Source organism: Conger conger, chromosome 12 (assembly GCF_963514075.1).
Source record: "Conger conger chromosome 12, fConCon1.1, whole genome shotgun sequence".
NCBI lineage: Eukaryota > Metazoa > Chordata > Actinopteri > Anguilliformes > Congridae > Conger > Conger conger.
In genome coordinates this window covers 45,928,716-45,946,453 of record NC_083771.1, presented here as the reverse complement: position 1 = coordinate 45,946,453, position 17,738 = coordinate 45,928,716, and the positions used below count along the sequence as shown (strand labels likewise).

The 17,738-nt window shown below is 46.2% G+C and overlaps 1 protein-coding gene across 2 annotated transcripts; it reads left to right on the top strand.

Moving 5' to 3' along the window:
- Positions 1-5,036: 5,036 nt before the first annotated feature.
- Positions 5,037-17,461, top strand: tor4aa (torsin family 4, member Aa). 2 transcript variants are annotated; one of them, XM_061263649.1, is made up of 3 exons: positions 5,037-5,276; positions 13,911-14,318; positions 15,572-17,461. In XM_061263649.1, the coding sequence occupies exons 2-3, from the start codon at positions 13,911-13,913 to the stop codon at positions 16,403-16,405; spliced, it is 1,242 nt and encodes a 413-aa protein (XP_061119633.1). In that variant the 5' UTR covers positions 5,037-5,276; the 3' UTR covers positions 16,406-17,461. The 2 variants fall into 2 exon arrangements, with proteins under 2 accessions (XP_061119633.1, XP_061119632.1); XM_061263648.1 differs by lacking the exon at positions 5,037-5,276 and adding an exon at positions 8,635-8,757.
- The last annotated feature ends 277 nt before the right edge of the window (positions 17,462-17,738 follow it).

Genomic DNA, 17,738 nt, shown 5'->3' with positions numbered 1-17,738 from the left:
ACACTCCACTGATCTCCAGTAGGCAGAGACTGTTTCATACACAATTTTACAAGATATAATTCTGTTCAGCAAAAAAAAAAAAAAAATCAGATTCTGAAAATTATTACAAATGTTAATGTTAATTGACGACGGTGTTGTGTCGAAGTCGTGTGCCTTGAGAAGTAAGTTCGGTTAAGTTTGTGTCTTCCCAGGAAACGTATAGCCAAAGGCTATATTACACATGACTTTTCATTTCAATAATCTGGAAGAAGTTGATGGGGGAACTTAATAATCATCTTAATTACTGGTACCTCAATGTGACCTAGATAAGAGCTACAAAATGTGACGTTTCGGCGCAGCGTCTCCATGCAAGTTTGGTCTTGCGCACGCTTCTGAAACAACAATTTCTAGCAATACAACCTGCATTCCACGCGAAACTCACAACACGGAAAACACTAAAGCAATAAACAAAAGACACTTGCCCCCGTAAATTTTACAAATCTGCCTCACTCACCCGCCACAGCACTAAATCGATTTCACATTAAAACGGCTTTACCTGCTCGCTCCGAGACCCGTTATTTTCTCTCCCATGTTAGCGGTGCGCAACAAATTTTCGCAACGTTTCAGGAAGGAAACCAAGGCGCGGAAAAAAAAATGCTTAGGTAACTCTCATCATTTCCGCTGTCAAATGTCCCATGAATACCCCATTGTGTGCTCCATAGAAACAATCAGGGGGGGTTTAGACGTCATTTATCGAGAAGAATGTTTGACTTTCAAAAAGCCCAACCGTCGTCTAGCCTTGGCGATACTGCCATAAATCACTTTTTCCTCAAGCGGAAGGCTTCCTTATGCTAGGCTACTTCCAAAGAACTGCGGTGACAGGCCTAATGCTACTTTTAGTTTTTAATACCCGTAACTTCGTTTTACGTGGGCCTATATCTGATTAAGCTGATGACTGTGCCTAATTCTTAGATAAAAAGATAAACACGAGACAAGAGTTCAGAATTTTCACTCAGCTTTTATTTCCTGGTATCAGACCACCCAATTTTCCTGAGCAAAAGCAATGGAACAAAGAGTAAATGAAAGTAAATAACAGTTAATATTTGGGAGCATATCCCTTGCTTGCAATAACTGCATCAAGCCGGCAACCCATTGACATCACCAAACTGTGGCATTCTTCTTTTGTGATGCTTTTCCAGGCTTTTCACTGCAGCCTCTTTCAGTTGTTGTTTGTTTCGTTGGTTTTTCCCTTCAATCTCCACTTCAGGAGGTGAAATGCATGCTCAATTGGGTCAAGGTCCGGTGATGGACAGTCTAAAACCTTCCACTGTTTCTCCCTAAAGAAGTCCTTTGTTGTGCTGGCAGGGTGTTTTGGGCCAATGTCTTGCTGCGTGATAAAGTTCCTCCGAGTAATGTAGTTTGTATGCATTTCTCTGTAAGTTGGCGGAAATGTAGACGTCATCCTGCTGCTACCATCAATGGGTTACATCATCGATAAAGATTAGTGAACCCACTCCAGAAGCAGCCATGCAAGCCCAAGCCATGACACTTCCTCTACCGTTCTTCACAGGTGAGCTCAAAAGAAAGGAGGTAAAGAAGCGAATGACAGTATACGGAGCATAGAATACTAGTAGGCACTACTGGAATGTAAATGGCAAAAAGGAGAAGGCGAAATATGGCTTAAATAGTTGTGAGCTGAGGTACAGTGCCAGTCAAAAGTTTGGACACATTTTGGAGCCTTTTTTGTTATTTTTCTGATTAATGTTTTTATTTTTATACGTTTATACATTGTTTTACCATGTAGCAATTACAACACTTTTTATACATTTCAATGTTTGAGGCAAATTAACATAAAGTCAAATGTGTTTGGTTGCATATATTTGAATGCCATGAAATCTATCAACATCACCAGAGTCTGGATATCTCAAGCGATGCTAAAACCACATCGCATGTAATTGGATCTCTGTGGGTAAATTATGCTGATACAGTATGGAACACATTTGAGGATTAAATGGTTTTTAGTCATCAAGGGTCTGAGGTATGTGAATTCACATGTGAATTGTTCGATGTCTTACTTCATCTGTCATCAATCAGAAAAAGCAGAAAAGGGCAAGGTGCGTCTAAACTTTTGACTGGTATTGTACTTCAAGTGTGTGGAAAAGGAATATAGAGGAACTCTAAATTGCTTTGGAGATGATACAGATGAGGGCTCTTTTCTCTTATTTTTGTGACGTTTTAGTTTGCAGAGATTGATGAAGATATTATTATATGAATTGATGAGGTTGAATGGGGCAGGTTCTCACATTTTTTTCTCACGTTTGTCCAGCTTACTAAAAGTGAGTCTGTCACCTAGAAGCTGTCATCATAGTCACAAAGTTTAGTTGTGCATTCTTTGTTGTTCTGTCATATTTACAATACTGATATACATTTTATGTAATTCAAATCAAATTTCTAATCGATTTCCACCTCTAAATCGCCAAAGAATTTCCTCACAGTGACCGCTGGAATTTGTCAGAAGGGGGCGGCCTTTCCCCCAAAAACGACTGTTGATCAGGGTTCGGGATCAGTCCTGGGGCTGCCCGGTGTATCCTAGATTCCCTTTCCAATCACACTAGCATCCCCTGAATTGTAACAAGCTGCTAATTGCACTTAATTAGACACGTCGTAAGTGTACAGAGCAAGATAATGTTTCGGGAATATCGGCGCAGGTCGTGAAGAGTAAATATTAGTCCCATATTAGCATTGCAGGACTTTTAATCTGTCAGATAACTAATGCTGCATTTTTTCATACACTGAACGATGATATTATGATATTATTATTCTTTTGAATTTATAAACTATGTAATGAGGGGTGACATCACTGGGGTCCTAAACATCCATCCATCCATCCATCCATCCATTATCTGAACCCGCTTATCCTGAACAGGGTCGCAGGGGGGCTGGAGCCTATCCCAGCATACATTGGGCGAAAGGCAGGAATGCACCCTGGACAGGTCGCCAGTCTATCGCAGGGCACACACACCATTCACTCACACACTCATACCTACGGGCAATTGAGACTCTCCAATCAGCCTAACCTGCATGTCTTTGGACTGTGGGAGGAAACCGGAGTACCCGGAGGAAACCCACGCAGACACGGCGAGAACATGCCAACTCCGCACAGAGAGGCCCCGGCCGACGGGTATTCGAACCCAGGACCTCCTTGCTGTGAGGCGTGAAACAAAACATTCTGTGAAAAATAAAGTAGAGAATGTGTTGAAATATGTGTAAGGAAAAAAAGTCATGAAGTTAAAATACATGTTTTAAACAATCTTGATTTATCAACAGATCAGCAGTATTGTCAAGCAGCTTACAGGGCCCGAGCTGAGTATCTTAGTCTTACATTTAGACTTAAAATCATATTTCTATTACTTTTTTGCTAAGTGAGACAAAAGCAGAACTGCCAATGAGGTGAGAAAGTTTGAGTCATTTCAAGATTTGTCAATGGGATGAGAAAATGTCACTTGTCAAGCAAAACAGTAAGTTAAAACAAGCTAGAACAACAAGAGGGAAAAATAAAAACATAAGTCTTATTACAAGACAAAAAATGCTTTTTTGCAGTGCATGATGTCAAACCAAAGCCATGACTCACTGATTCATGCACTTGTCAATGCACTTAGTAGGAGTTACTTAGGGGTTTCCCCCCAGTTTTACCACTTTAAAAGCCCTCATTCTGTTGTGTGAAGAGGAAGAAGAGCGTAAGAGTGTTGTCTTACAATAATGGCTGTCGTGCATCGTCTTGGGTGGTGTCAGGGCATCTTTATCGAGTCCACATCCTGTCTCATCCAAAGAACAGATCATGCGATAAATCAGAAATATTAAAAATTAGGTCACAAAATATAGGAATAGGAAGTCTTCTAGTTCTCACCCAGGAGACAGATATTTTTCTTTTAGAGACATAGGGGCAGATTATGACCTTGAGGACATCAGCTAGGCTCCTCTGGATTCTCTCCAGAATGGGCCCATATAAGACTTCCGGCATTCATCAAACTGCGCCATGGAACGCCCGGCTGCGTCCATTGTCAAATCATTACGAATAACACCTCCAATTAAGATCAGCACAGGGAGTCGAACACATGTCTGTCAACTGTGCATTTCTGTCCTACACTATCAGAAAAAAAAGAAAAGAAGGTTCCAATAGGAATCCTGTGATTCCACAGAAGAACCCTATCTAGTTTGAAGAACCCTATCTTTGTTGGGTAAAATGGTTCTTTGTACGGGAGTTTTCACGCTTCACGCCTACTCTGACACCTAGGGTTCATAAAGAGGTAAAAAGTAAAAAGTGGAGTGGCTACGGTGCACGACCGGGGCCTGGAAGGTTGATGGTTCAAGCCCCGGTGTAGGCATGCTAAGATCTGCACAGCGGTTGGGCCCTTGAGCAAGCAACTGCTGCCCCGTGCACTGCACTGTGGCTGCCGACTGCTCCTAAGTAACTAGGACGGGTAAAAAGCAGAGGACAAATGGGATCAAAGTTCTATGGAGCCGAGCCTCAGGACTTCCGTCACTAGACCTAAAGAACACGGACGGGTGAAGGCAACATGCCAGAAACCTCAAGCAGCCAATCAACAGCCACTTCACAGATCAAATGACAGGGAGGGTGCTGGAATATGGGCGGAACCAAAATACTCTTTTTTTTTTTTTTGGAAATTGGCAAATAGGTGAGACATTTCGCAACACGAAAAAAAGGAAGATTTGTTTTGCTGCCGTAGAAAGACACATGCAGTACAACCGATTGACCAGCGGAGGACGGCCTCCCCCTCACGCCGGGTTCCTCCCCGCTTCTTCTTGGAAGTGTTAAAAAAGTTTTTACCTCATGCGCTATCCGGGGGGGGCTCAGGGCTGGTACTTCCCCTCTGTTACTCTATAAAGCGTCATTTTGTGACGACGGCCTTCTGAGAAAAGCGCGATGCAAATAAAATTAAACTGAAGCGCATGTCACGATGAGACAAGGCATGACTTGCTGACCGAAGCCCTCCCTTCCCCTTCCCTCTTTGATGCCATGGCGACCATGAGGCTCTGGACCGTACGGCCTGTCATCGCTCCTGGGACTAGCGCTTTAACTGGAGGTGTGCCATCGTCTGGGAAGGCCTCCTGAAGGCCTCCTTTACCTTCTCGTGAATGTACATGTACCAGGAGAACGCCTTGGGATCTTCGCTGCATGAGAAACAAAACAAGAATTCTGACTGTAGAGCAAGCAGTAGGCTGGGGGAAGGCGACGATACTCAAACATATACACATAACGTCTACACTTCAAACAGGTAGGGAGAGACAGCTGGCTCACAGTAAATGATAAAATACTATTACAGTGAATAATAACAGAAATAGGAAGTGCAAAGGGTATATGTTTGCACAGATACATATTCAGCATTTATTGTGTTTATTCAGACGGTTGCATATTGGTGACCATGGTGATTCCACAGGAATAAAATGTGACGCACTTGTGCAAGGCCGTTTTTTCGATGTTTTAGGAATTTTCGAATCGCCTTTGACCTGTACAGCCACTGCAACGCAATGAGTATAAGAGTGGTCTTATGGGTGACCAGGGACCTGTTCCACAAAGCAGGTTTACAAAGCAGGTTTACAAAGCAGAGTTAGGCGGATAATTGCACTGTGTAAAATCCGGAGCAGCTCCACATACTCCAGTCCCATGTTCCAGATTTGGGGCGGGGTGCGGATTTTGCTCAGTCCAGTTGTCCGGGTAAACTCAGTAATCCTGCTCTGTGGAACAGGCCCGTGATGTCTGTACTTACTTCAGCTCGTTTTACGCGTCCTGACGCATTCTGAGAAAATCGTGGTGTGACAGCTTGGTGTTTCAGTCGTCCTGTATTTCAGTAGGTTTTCTGACTGTAACTACCATGATTGTAGGCTCAAGTCGCATTGTGTGCACAGTCCTCCGTGATATCGGTCCACACACTCCATGGCTTAAGAAAGACAGGAAATTACATCAGTAGACTACATAGAGAAATGACACGCGCCGTCCCATAACGAATATACTCTCAGTGAACCATTATGATGTGATTTGGGGGTCACTGCACTCTGTATAAAAAAAATGGTTCTAAAAGGGTTGTTTGGCTTGATTCCAGAGAGGAACCCTTTTTAGTTGTCTGTAGAACCCTCTGTCCTTGGTGTGAAGTGTGAAAGCTCCCAGACAGAGAACCGTTTTGCCTGACAAAGAACCCGTTTTAACTAGATCGGGTTCCTCTACGGCGTCACACAGGGTTCCTATTGGAACCTCTCTTTTTTAGAGTGCACAGGCTCATCCCGAGGTCTAATATAAACGTCTCTGATATGTATTAAGTGCTGACGTGCAGAATTAAACGCTCCAAAAAAATTGCATTCTGCCGGCCTGGAAGCAGGCTCTGTATGTGCGGACATTTTAAAGGGTCACCCAGCGCCTCTCCGTTTCAGTGTAAGGGTTTGCCGCAGGTCACACACAAACAGAATTAGCAGGCACAAAAGAAGCTTATCGGCTTTCCCGGTCTTTATGCCCTGAGCAAAGAAAGAAGATATGTTTGCACCAGATTTTGTACTTCAGAACTGAAAACTTCTGGCTTGTTGTACCTTTCATACGTTTTTGACCATACTTAACATTCCTTAGCCTCAGTCTCTAAGCCGGCATTAAAAAAAAAAATATATATATATATATATATATGTATATATATATATACACACATATATATATATATATTCAAGCGCAAACTGAAGACGCACCTCTTCAAGCAGCACCTCTCCCCATCCCTCCCTACCTCCCTGTGAACCTTAATTGTTGTCTTTGTGATTTACGTTGTGTTTCGGTATTTTTTAGTTGGCTAGGTAAGCAGTATTTGGATAGTTAAGTTTGGTCACTTTTGCTTTGTTTGTTTATTTGTTGTTTAAAAAAAACAAAAAAAGAAACACAGCAAAAAATAGGCCCTGGTCCTTATCTTTGTTGCACGGGTAGCAATTGAAATTGTACTTCCCTCTAGAGTCTTTCAGCGAACTTATCCCTGGTTATGGGTATGCACTTTGTTGTAAGTCGCTCTGGATAAGAGCGTCTGCCAAATGCCAATAATGTAATGTAATGTAATATATATATATATATTGTATTTCCCCTGTATTCCGTGACTAAATAGGATTGAGCTATTGAGGTAGACTGGTTTTGTGGGCACTATTAAATTGCACTAATTAAATTGCTAATCCCCAGTCCGATTCCCAACCCTCCACCAACACACACATACTCACACAAACTCACACACACTCTAAGAGTGGGGGGGGGGGGGGGGGGACGATGCAGACGGGTTAAGCCCCGTCTCCTGCACCCTTCCGGAACACTCTCTCGAATTAACCACTTCCTCTTTCAGAAGCAGCACAGCTGTCAAGCTGTCACCCCAGCACAATATTCTTATTAATGTCAAAATTAAGGCCCTGTCACCGGAACTGGAACTTGTCAATTCACAGATACGCCTCATCTTGGCAAGCGTGAAGTTTGTACGTTCCTATTTTTGCTCGTACTTTATTCCCGAGGTCAGAAACTTGGACTCACTCAGCTCCAACCGCTAGGCAAGGTGCAGGCCTTGTTCCCATTATTATTATTATTTTTTTAAAGCCATAGAATTCCTGTGCTAGGAATGAGACGTTCACTGCATTTCCCTGTTCTGCCCTGCTGTATCCAGCTTGACCAGCTTGAACATTGAGCTGACCAAGATAGTCATAAATCTGGTCGAGCTGGGGCAGCCTGTAGTGTAGTAGTTAAGGTAAATAACTGGGACAGGCAAGGTTGGGGGTTTGAATCCCACTGTAGCCACAATAAGATCTGCACAGCCGTTGGGCCCTTGAGCAAGGCCCTTAACCCTGCATTGCTCCAGGGGAGGATTGTCTCCTGCTTAGTCTAATCAACTGTACGTCGCTCTGGATAAGAGCGTCTGCCAAATGCCAATAATGTAATGTAATGTAATGTATGAGCTGGACAACCAGCATGGCCAAGCTGGTCATAAAACTGGTCTAGCTGGGTCAACCAGCTACCAACTGTTTCAAAACCTATTTTGAGATGGTCAAACCATGTCAAGCTGGGAGCTGGTCTGAACTGGTCAACCAGCTAATCCATGTTGAGCTGGGAGTTGGCTTGAGTTGGTCAAACCATGTCTAGCTGCAAGCTGGTCTGAACTGGTCAACCAGCTGTTTAAAAACCAAGCTCAAGACATTTTTTTCAGGTGAAATTCTAAACATCAGTGAGGTGGCTGAAAGGCTTGATGCCAGGTAGCATGTATGGGCCCACTTTCAGACAGACTGTGATGATTTAGGTTCTTATATTGAGACGAAAAGGAAAAAATGAGATAAAACAAGGTAATATTGTCAACTTGAGAGGAAAAAAAAAAAAAGTCTTCTTAAGTCTTCTTCTTAGTCTAGTCCTATTAAGACCAAAAGGCTCGTCAGGACATTTTTGTGACATTGTGTGAACATTTTTCAGCGCAGTCAGTGGAGGAGGAATGTGAGCTGGCGAGTGAGAGGAGAAGGAGGGGCATAGCTCTGACAGACAGCAGGGGGAAGCTGGGGGATGGGCGTGTCTCAGAGACAGAGGGAGGGGGGAGAGGGGTGGGCCCTTGGCCTCAGTGGTAACCTGTCTCGATCTAGGTTAGAGAGTGTCCCAGTTGCCGGGGTTGTCTCTTCTGTCCCGGTGACTGAAGTACGAACGGGGGGGAGAAAAAAAAAAAAGGAGTTAAGCAATCAAAAGCCTAACCCATGGCCAGAACGGTTTCCAAGGTAAGCCCAGCCGTTGCTCTTTCCCCTTTACTTCCCTTTCTCTTTCTCTCGCTCTCTTTCTCGCTCAGCGAGGCGTGCGCTGGCCGCCCTGGCTCGGCGCGGCAGAGCGGAGCCCAAGCGTGTGGCGGCAGGCTTCAGCTCTGCCCCAGATCGGCCGTATCTTGATCAGGGCCGGGGATCTGTGCAGCTGCGCGCACACCCTGTACATGCAAGTTATGCTCACTGGCTGCAGGCTAACCTGCCGCTTCACTCACCGCTTCTTGGGGTAGAGCCAGTGTGTGTCTGTGTGTGTGTGTGTGGGTGTGTGTGAGAGAGAGAGAGAGAGTATATGTGTGCATGCGGGTGAGAGTGCGTGTTTGCGCACGCATTTAAGCATGCGTGCGCATAAGTGTGTGTGCGTGAGTGCATGTAAGTGTGCATGTGTGTGAGTATATGTGTGCACGTGTGTGTGTGTGTGTGCGTGTGTGTGCATGCATGTAAGCATGCCTTTATATACGTGTGTGTGTCGGTGCATGTGTGCATGCATGTGTGTGTGCGTGTGTGTGCATGTGTGTGAGTATATGTGTGCACGTGTGTGTGTGTGTGCGTGTGTGTGCATGCATGTAAGCATGCCTTTATATACGTGTGTGTGTCGGTGCATGTGTGCATGCATGTGTGTGTGCGTGTGTGTGCATGTGTGTGAGTATATGTGTGCACGTGTGTGTGTGTGTGTGTGTGTGTGCGTGTGTGTGCATGCATATAAGCATGCCTTTATATACGTGTGTGTGTCGGTGCATGTGTGCATGCGTGTGTGCGCGTGTGTGTGTGTGTGCGTGCATGCATGCATGCATGTAAGCATACATGAGTATGTATGCGTGTGTGTGTGCGTGCGTGTATGTGAGAGTGTGTGTGAGTGCGTGTGTATGTGAGAGTGTGTACGTGTGTGTGCGCGCGTGTGTGAATGTGTGTACGTGTGTGTGTACGTGTGTGTACGTGTGTGTGCGTGTGTGTGTGTGAGAGTGTATGTGTGAGTGTGAGTGTGTGTGTAAGTGTGTGTGTAAGTGTGTACGTGTGTGTGTACATGTGTGTACGTGTGTGTGCGTGTGTGTGTGTGAGCGTGTATGTGTGAGTGTGAGTGTGAGTGTGTGTGTAAGTGTGTGTGTAAGTGTGTGTGAGTGTGTGTGCGTGTGTGTGAGTGTGTGTGTGCGTACGTGTGAGTGTGTGTGTGTGTGTGTCATATTATGAAAAGGAAGGAGTAAAGGAAAAGGAAAGGCAGCAATGCTTTCCTTCCTCTGCATGGTAGCGGGCGATAGCGCTAACGCTAAATGCTATGAGCCACACAGGCAGGTAGTGCTAATGCTAAAGTCTATGTGCCACACGGGCAGGTTGTCCAGTGCGGAAACCAGGGCTGGAGGCCTGTCAGGAAGAGACTGTAGAATTTCAGGAATGTAGGAATCTACCGGAGAAGACTGTGTCTGTGTCAGAGCAAGCTACCTGTGAGCCTACTCAGGTCTACCGCTACCCTCCTGTTACACTGCACTAAAAATACACTTACACTGGAAATAAAGGTATCAAAAGTGCCTAAAAAGGTACTTTGAAAAGTTAAAAGTTAGGAGGAAAGACTTAAGATGCTTAATCTCTTTTTTTCCCCACAACAGAGTGGTCACTGTGTGGAATAGCTTGTCAGGTCATGTAGTGGAGGCAGAAACTCTGGGGGGTTTTCAGGACCAGGCTTCTAGATAGTATCTATGGTCACTGGGGCAGTACCCTAGAGGTACATAAAACCAGCAACATATAATTCATTTGTCCATTTGTTCATTTTTGTTTGAAAACACACTCATTTGGACACACAGAGAACATCACTGTACTTTCAGGGTAGATTTGAGAAATTTGATCCTTGTAACTTCATTTCTAGGAGTGTGTTCTACACACTGTCCTGATACACTGTTCTACATGCTACCTGTAGCATTACTGTCCTGTTCCACTGTTCTACAAGCTACCTGTAGCATTACTGCCCTGTTACACTGTTCTACAAGCTACCTGTAGCATTACTGCCCTCTTACACTCTTCTATATGCTACCTGTAGCATTACTGCCCTCTTACACTCTTCTATATGCTACCTGTAGCATTACTGCCATGTTCCACTCTTCTACAAGCTACCTGTAGAATTACTGCCCTGTTACACTGTTCTACAAGCTACCTGTAGCATTACTGCCCTGTTACACTGTTCTACAAGCTACCTGTAGCATTACTGCCCTGTTACACTCTTCTATATGCTACCTGTAGCATTACTGCCCTGTTCCACTCTTCTACAAGCTACCTGTAGCATTACTGCCCTGTTCCATTGTTCTACATGCTACCTGTAGCATTACCGCCCTGTTACATTTTAGTACAATCATCCGAGGGCCTGAACACATGGGAGTGTGCTGTGTGTGGGCTGACCTGCCTTAATTCAGATTGCGTTCAGGCGATTGTACTGGTAGAGTGTGCTATTTTTATTATGTCAACTATTCATGAGTCACTGACGGGCGTGGCCCACAGGAGCATATTGTTTATGCTTGGCGTCACACACTGGTGAATGGCCAGAGAAACACAATCACCCCACGAGTCTCTGGCTCCTGGCACAGACACACACGTGCACGCACACACACACACAGACACACACACTGCTGTGCACACACGCACACACACACACACACACACACACACACACACAGACTCACACACACACTGCTGTGCACACACACACACACACACACACACACTGCTGTGCACACACGCACACACACACACACACACACAGATTTGCCTAATGTTGCCCCTTCAGTTCCTCTACTCCCACAGTGATGGTAAACTATAATAAGTGGGTTATACACTCACTGAGCACTTTATTAGGAACACCGTACACCTACTTATTCATGTGATTATCTAATCAGCCAATCATGTGGCAGCAGTGCAATGCATAAAATCATGCAGATACAAGTCAGGAGCTTCAGGTAATGTTGACATCAACAATGAAAATTGGATGAAAATGTGACTTTGACCATGGGGTGATTGTTGGTGGTTTGAGTATCTCAGAAACTGCTGATCTTCTGGCACAACAGTCGCTAGAATTTGCAGAGCATGGTGTGAAAAACAAAAAACATCCAGTGAGCAGAAGTTGTGCATGCAGAAACACATTGTCAAGGAGAGATATCAGAGGAGAATGGCCTGACAGTAACACAAATAACCACACATTACAGCAGTGGTATGCAGAAGTGTGCAATGTGTCAAACCTCTCAGTGGATTGGTTACAGTAGCAGAAGACTTAATAAGTCTAAAAAATAAGTCTAATAAATACCTAAAAAAGTACTCACATATGGGGTCCTAAAAAGAATGGTAAACTATAATAAGGTATGTGTGCTACACATATACGTAACATATAGGGGCCCACAATGATGGTAAACTATAATAAGGTGTGTTTGATACACATATAGGGGCCCACAGTGATGGTAAACTATAATAGGGTGTGTGTGAGATGCATATAGGGGCCTACAGTGATGGTAAACTATAATAGGGTGTGTGTGAGATGCATATAGGGCCCTACAGTTATGGTAAACTATAATAGGGTGTGTGTGAGACGCATATAGGGGCCCACAGTGATGGTAAATTATAATAGGGTGTGTGTGAGATGCATATAGGGGCCTACAGTGATGGTAAACTATAAGAGGGTGTGTGAGAGACACATATAGGGGCCTACAGTGATGGTAAACTATAAGAGGGTGTGTGAGATGCATATAGGGGCCCACAGTGATGGTAAACTATAATAGGGTGTGTGAGAGACACATATAGGGGCCTACAGTGATAGTAAACTATAATAGGGTGTGTGTGAGACGCATATAGTCTGCACACAGCTGTGTCAGCTACTACCGCCAGGCAGTGGGAAGCAAAGGATGATGTTTTTAAATCTGATTGTTCAAGTTCTTTTCATAAATGTTGATTCAGCGATCTTTCATCTACAGAGCCAGCCTTGTGAAGAATGTGTATATATAGTATGTGTTGTGCATCCATCTATTGTCTGTGTTATGCAGAACCAATGGACTGTCACTTATTCCTTTTCAGGTGACTACATCTGCCATTTCTAATCTATGCGCCTTTCTGATGAGACGTTAAACCCAGGTCCTGACTCACTGTGGTCATTAGAGATCCCATGACCCTCTTCCCAAAGAGGAGAGGTCTCCCTGATGTCCTGGCTAAATTCCCAACACTGGCTCTTTCAATCTGCCACCTAACCATCCATTGATGAATTGGCAAAAAATAGTTCTGTGAATGAGATGCATTAACGGTAAAGTGCTTTCGATAAAAAGCCCCTATATACACTCAGTGAACAATTTCTTAGGTAGACCTGTACACCAGGTTGTTGTTGCAAATATTTAATCAGGCAATCATGTGGCAGCAACTAAATGCTTAAAAGCATGCAGAAATGGCCTCGAGCAGGGGTGTCAAACTGAATTCCCAGCGGGCTGCAGGGTCCGCAGGTTTTTGTGGTTTCCTTTCAATCAGCTGCCAATTAAGGCTTTGAGAACAAGGCGTGTGGATACTTTCACCAATCAATGACTTGAATGAACCACGGGGGCCCAGAACACCCCAAAAACCAGCAGACACTGTGGCCCGCCAGCACTGGAGCTCGACACCTGAGGTTCACCTGAGGTTCACCTGAGGTTCAACTGTTGTTCGGACCAAATGTCAGAATGGGAAAGAAATGTGATCAAAGTGACTTTGACCGTGGAATGATTGTTGGTGCCAGACAGGGTGGTTTGAGTATCTCAGAAACTCCTGTGATTTTGACGCACAACAGTCTCTAGAGTTGTTGCAAAAAACTAAAAAAACATCCAGTGAGCAGCAGTTCTGCAGGTAGAAACGTGCTGTTAATGCGAGAGGTCAGAGGAGTAGGTCCAGGATGGTCGAAGCTGACAGGAAGGTGACAGTAACGCAAATAACCACGCATTACAACAGTGGTGTGCAGAAGAGCAGCTCTGAACACACAACGCATCAAACCTCTTAGTGGACAGGCTACAGCTAAGTAGCCTGAGTCAAAAAAAAAAAACCTGATAAAATACTTACTGAGTGTATATGCAGTCTATTCGCCTTCATTGCGGTGAACGCCCTGATCGCATCTCCCTCTCGCCCCACAGATGGAGCAGCAGGATGGGGCAGGCGGCGGTCTGGAGGACAGCCAGGAGGAGGAGGCGGAGGCGGAGGCGGAGGCCCAGATGCCAGCCGCCCTCAGCTTCTCCCAGTTCTCGTCCAGCCTGCGGGCGATGGTGCGAATCCGCAACAAGTACCTGGCCATCAAGAAGCGGCGGGTGGAGCTGGGGGCGACGCCGTCCTCCCTGAGCGCCGTCCTGCCGCGCTCCACCAGCCCCAAAATCTTCACCTTCGACGGGGCGGCGATGGCCGCCGCCCTGGAGCGGAGGAAGAAGAAGAAGAAGAAGAGGAGGAGGGTCATGTTCCCTAACGACAGCCGCCGCCGCACCGCGCCCAAGGAGAGCAGCCGGGCGAAGAACTGCCTCGTCTTCCTCACCTTCATCGTGTTCCTGCAGGCGAGTGGGGCACAGGGGCTGGAACCACAAGTCTGCCAGGTCCCAGTCGAGCACCGTAGCCGCTATTTGTGTGCAATAGCTTGCCCGGCCATGTAGTGGAGACAGGAACACTGGGGGTTCTCAAGACCAGGGTTGATCCAGTGCTAGATACTCGAGTTATAGAGGTGCTGGAAAAGGTTCAAAGAAGGGCAATAAGATTGATTCCTGGTATAAAAGTTAACAGTTATGAGGAAAGACAAGTGGTCACTGTGTGGAATAGCTTGTCAGGTCATGTAGTGGAGACAGGAACACTGGGGGTTCTCAAGATCAGGGTTGATCCAGTGCTAGATACTCTAGTTATAGAGGTGCTAGAAAAGGTTCAAAGAAGGGCAATAAGATTGATTCCTGGTATAAAAGTTAACAGTTATGAGGAAAGACAAGTGGTCACTGTGTGGAATAGCTTGTCAGGTCATGTAGTGGAGACAGGAACACTGGGGGTTCTCAAGACCAGGGTTGATCCAGTGCTAGATACTCTAGTTATAGAGGTGCTGGAAAAGGTTCAAAGAAGGGCAATAAGATTGATTCCTGGTATAAAAGTTAACAGTTATGAGGAAGACAAGTGGTCACTGTGTGGAATAGCTTGTCAGGTCATGTAGTGGAGACAGGAACACTGGGGGTTCTCAAGATCAGGGTTGATCCAGTGCTAGATACTCTAGTTATAGAGGTGCTAGAAAAGGTTCAAAGAAGGGCAATAAGATAGATTCCTGGTAGAAAAGTTAACAGTTATGAGGAAAGACAAGTGGTCACTGTGTGGAATAGATTGTCAGGTCATGTACTGGAGGCAGAAGACCTGGCTTGATACAGTGCTAGATAGTATCTAGCTTTTAGGTAAACTGCAGTACACTTTAGTGGTGGGAAATGGGGAGCATCTCTGGTCTGTTCTCATCATTACGTTACATTATGTTACTGTATGTTATTGTGTATTATGTTCTGTGTTATGCTATGCTATGTTATGCTATACTATGCTGTTTATGGTATGTTATATGTTATGCTATGCTACATTATGTCATGTTATGTGATGTTATGCTATGTTATGCTATGATGTTTATGTTATGTTATGTTATGCTATGCTATGATGTTTATGTTATGTTACGTTATGCTATGCTATGATGTTTATGTTATGTTACATTATGCTATGCTATGCTGTTATGCTATGCTATTTTATGCTACGACGTTCATGTTATTTTACGTTCCGCTGTGCTCTGTTACGCTAGGTGTACAATGCCATCGAGAACCTGGATGACCACCTGCTCCGCTACGACCTAGAGGGGCTGGACAAGACGGTGAAGCGGGAGGTGTTCGGGCAGCGGGAGGCGAGCGAGGGTCTCCTGGTGCACCTGGGGGACTACCTGTCCACCTACGTCCACAACCGGCCGCTCGTCCTGTCCCTGCACGGGCCCTCCGGGGTGGGCAAGAGTCACCTGGGGCGTATCTTGGGCCGCCATTTCCGCTCAGTCCTGGGCGAGGAGCTGGTGCTGCAGTACTTCGCGCTCCACCACTGCCCCCTGGAGGGCGAGGCGCAGAACTGCGCCCGGGAGCTGAGCCTCAGCGTCGCCCAGACGCTGAAGCTGGCCGAGGAAGAGGAGAAGATCCCGTTCTTCATCTTCGACGAGGTGGAGTTCATGCACCGCCCGCTGCTGGACACGGTCTACAACCTGACGCGCCCCGGCCGGTCCGCCGAGTTCCTCAACGCCGTGTACGTGCTGATCGGCAGCCTCGGGAACGCCGAGATCACCAAGTTCGTCCTGCAGAACTCGTCCAGCGACGCCGCCCAGCTGGGGCGGGACGTGGGGCCTGTGCTGCGGGACGTTCTGGAGAAGCGACACCCCCTGTGGGGCGAGCCGGAAACCGAGCTCCTGCCCCTCACCCTGCTGGAGAAGGGTCACGTGATGGACTGCTTCCTGGACGAGATGACCAGGGAGGGCTTCTACCCCGACCGCGGCCACATCGAGCGCCTGGCGGCGGAGATCTCGTACTACGCCGTCGACCAGCGGCTGCTCTCCCACACGGGCTGCAAGCAGGTGGTGGCCAAAGTCAACCTGCTGTGAAAGCCGCCTGGGCAGAGTGTGCGAAGAAGGCAGGGTGCATGTGTGCGCGTGTGCGCGTGCCTGTTTACGCGCGCGCGTGTGTGTGTGTGTGTGTATGTCCCCATGTGCCATGGAGGAGTTAGTTGTGATGTCCACCGGAGGTGGGGTGCAGTTTTAGATGGGGGACCCATGCCCCCCCCACGCACCCCCACACACACACACACATTTACACTTTCTGAACCTCACTGATGAATGTGTGATTGCATGAAGTCTCACAGCATCACTGCCATTTCTAAAACAAAATGGCCACCTGCCATTTCTAAAACAAAATGGCCGCCTGCCATTTCTAAAACAAAATGGCCGCCTGCCATTTCTAAAACAAAATGGCCACCTTGCAACGGAGCACACTGGCCACTTCTGGTGTTTGGAAATGACCGACTATCGTCATTTGCCTGGGCGATTGACAGTTTTTGGCTGTTGCTGTGTGCCCAGGTGAAGGACCGCGTTCCTGTTGCCAAGTCAGGTCGGAAGCTGCTGCCTTGCTATGAGAAAGGGCGACTGACAGCCGTGTTGCGTTGAGGTGATTTGGAATCAGGTCTGAAACAGGTCTGAATCAGGTCTGAAACAGGTCTGAATCAGGTCTGAAACAGGTGTGCGACAGAAACAACAGGATCCACATCTCCAAATAACCAGGACGTCAGGCTTTCAGAAAAAACAGCCAGTGTGGAATACCTTGACTGAACATTAGCATGTTAGCACCGTGCCACACTGTGCCAAGTTGTGCCCGTGAAAGGCACTCTCTTCTGAAACACAAGGTCAACCTGATCTTGTCAAGTCTTTTCACACCGTGGCCTACAAGTCAACCTCGCACAGACAGGAGTCGGGTTAACCTGCAGGGGTCGCTGGAGAGCGATGAAACGCAGACATCCTGGATTAATTGACGGGTCAACCCGTAGGGCTGCCGGCTGCAGTCCGGGAATGATCCATATCCCATACTAGACTGTGGTTGCCTGGTTACTGGAACAGTGCCTTTTACAATTGTGTATGGATGAAATGGATTAAACTGCTCTTTCATAATTGTTTTGTTTTTTTGCTAAAGTTTGTTCCAGCTGATGTGTTTTGAGCGATGCAGTATTAACCGTTAGCCAGTTAATATCTGCCAGTTTGCCGGTGGTGTTTCCATAGCTTGGTACACCGTTAACAGGTGACTTGATTCCTGAGGGCTGTGCTGTTCACAGAGAGCAGGATAGTAACCCACATATCATATCAGTTCCCACATACAGCAGGGATCAGCAAACACACAGTCCTCGAGGGCTGAGAACTGCTGGTTTTTCTCCCTCCCTTTACCTGGGAG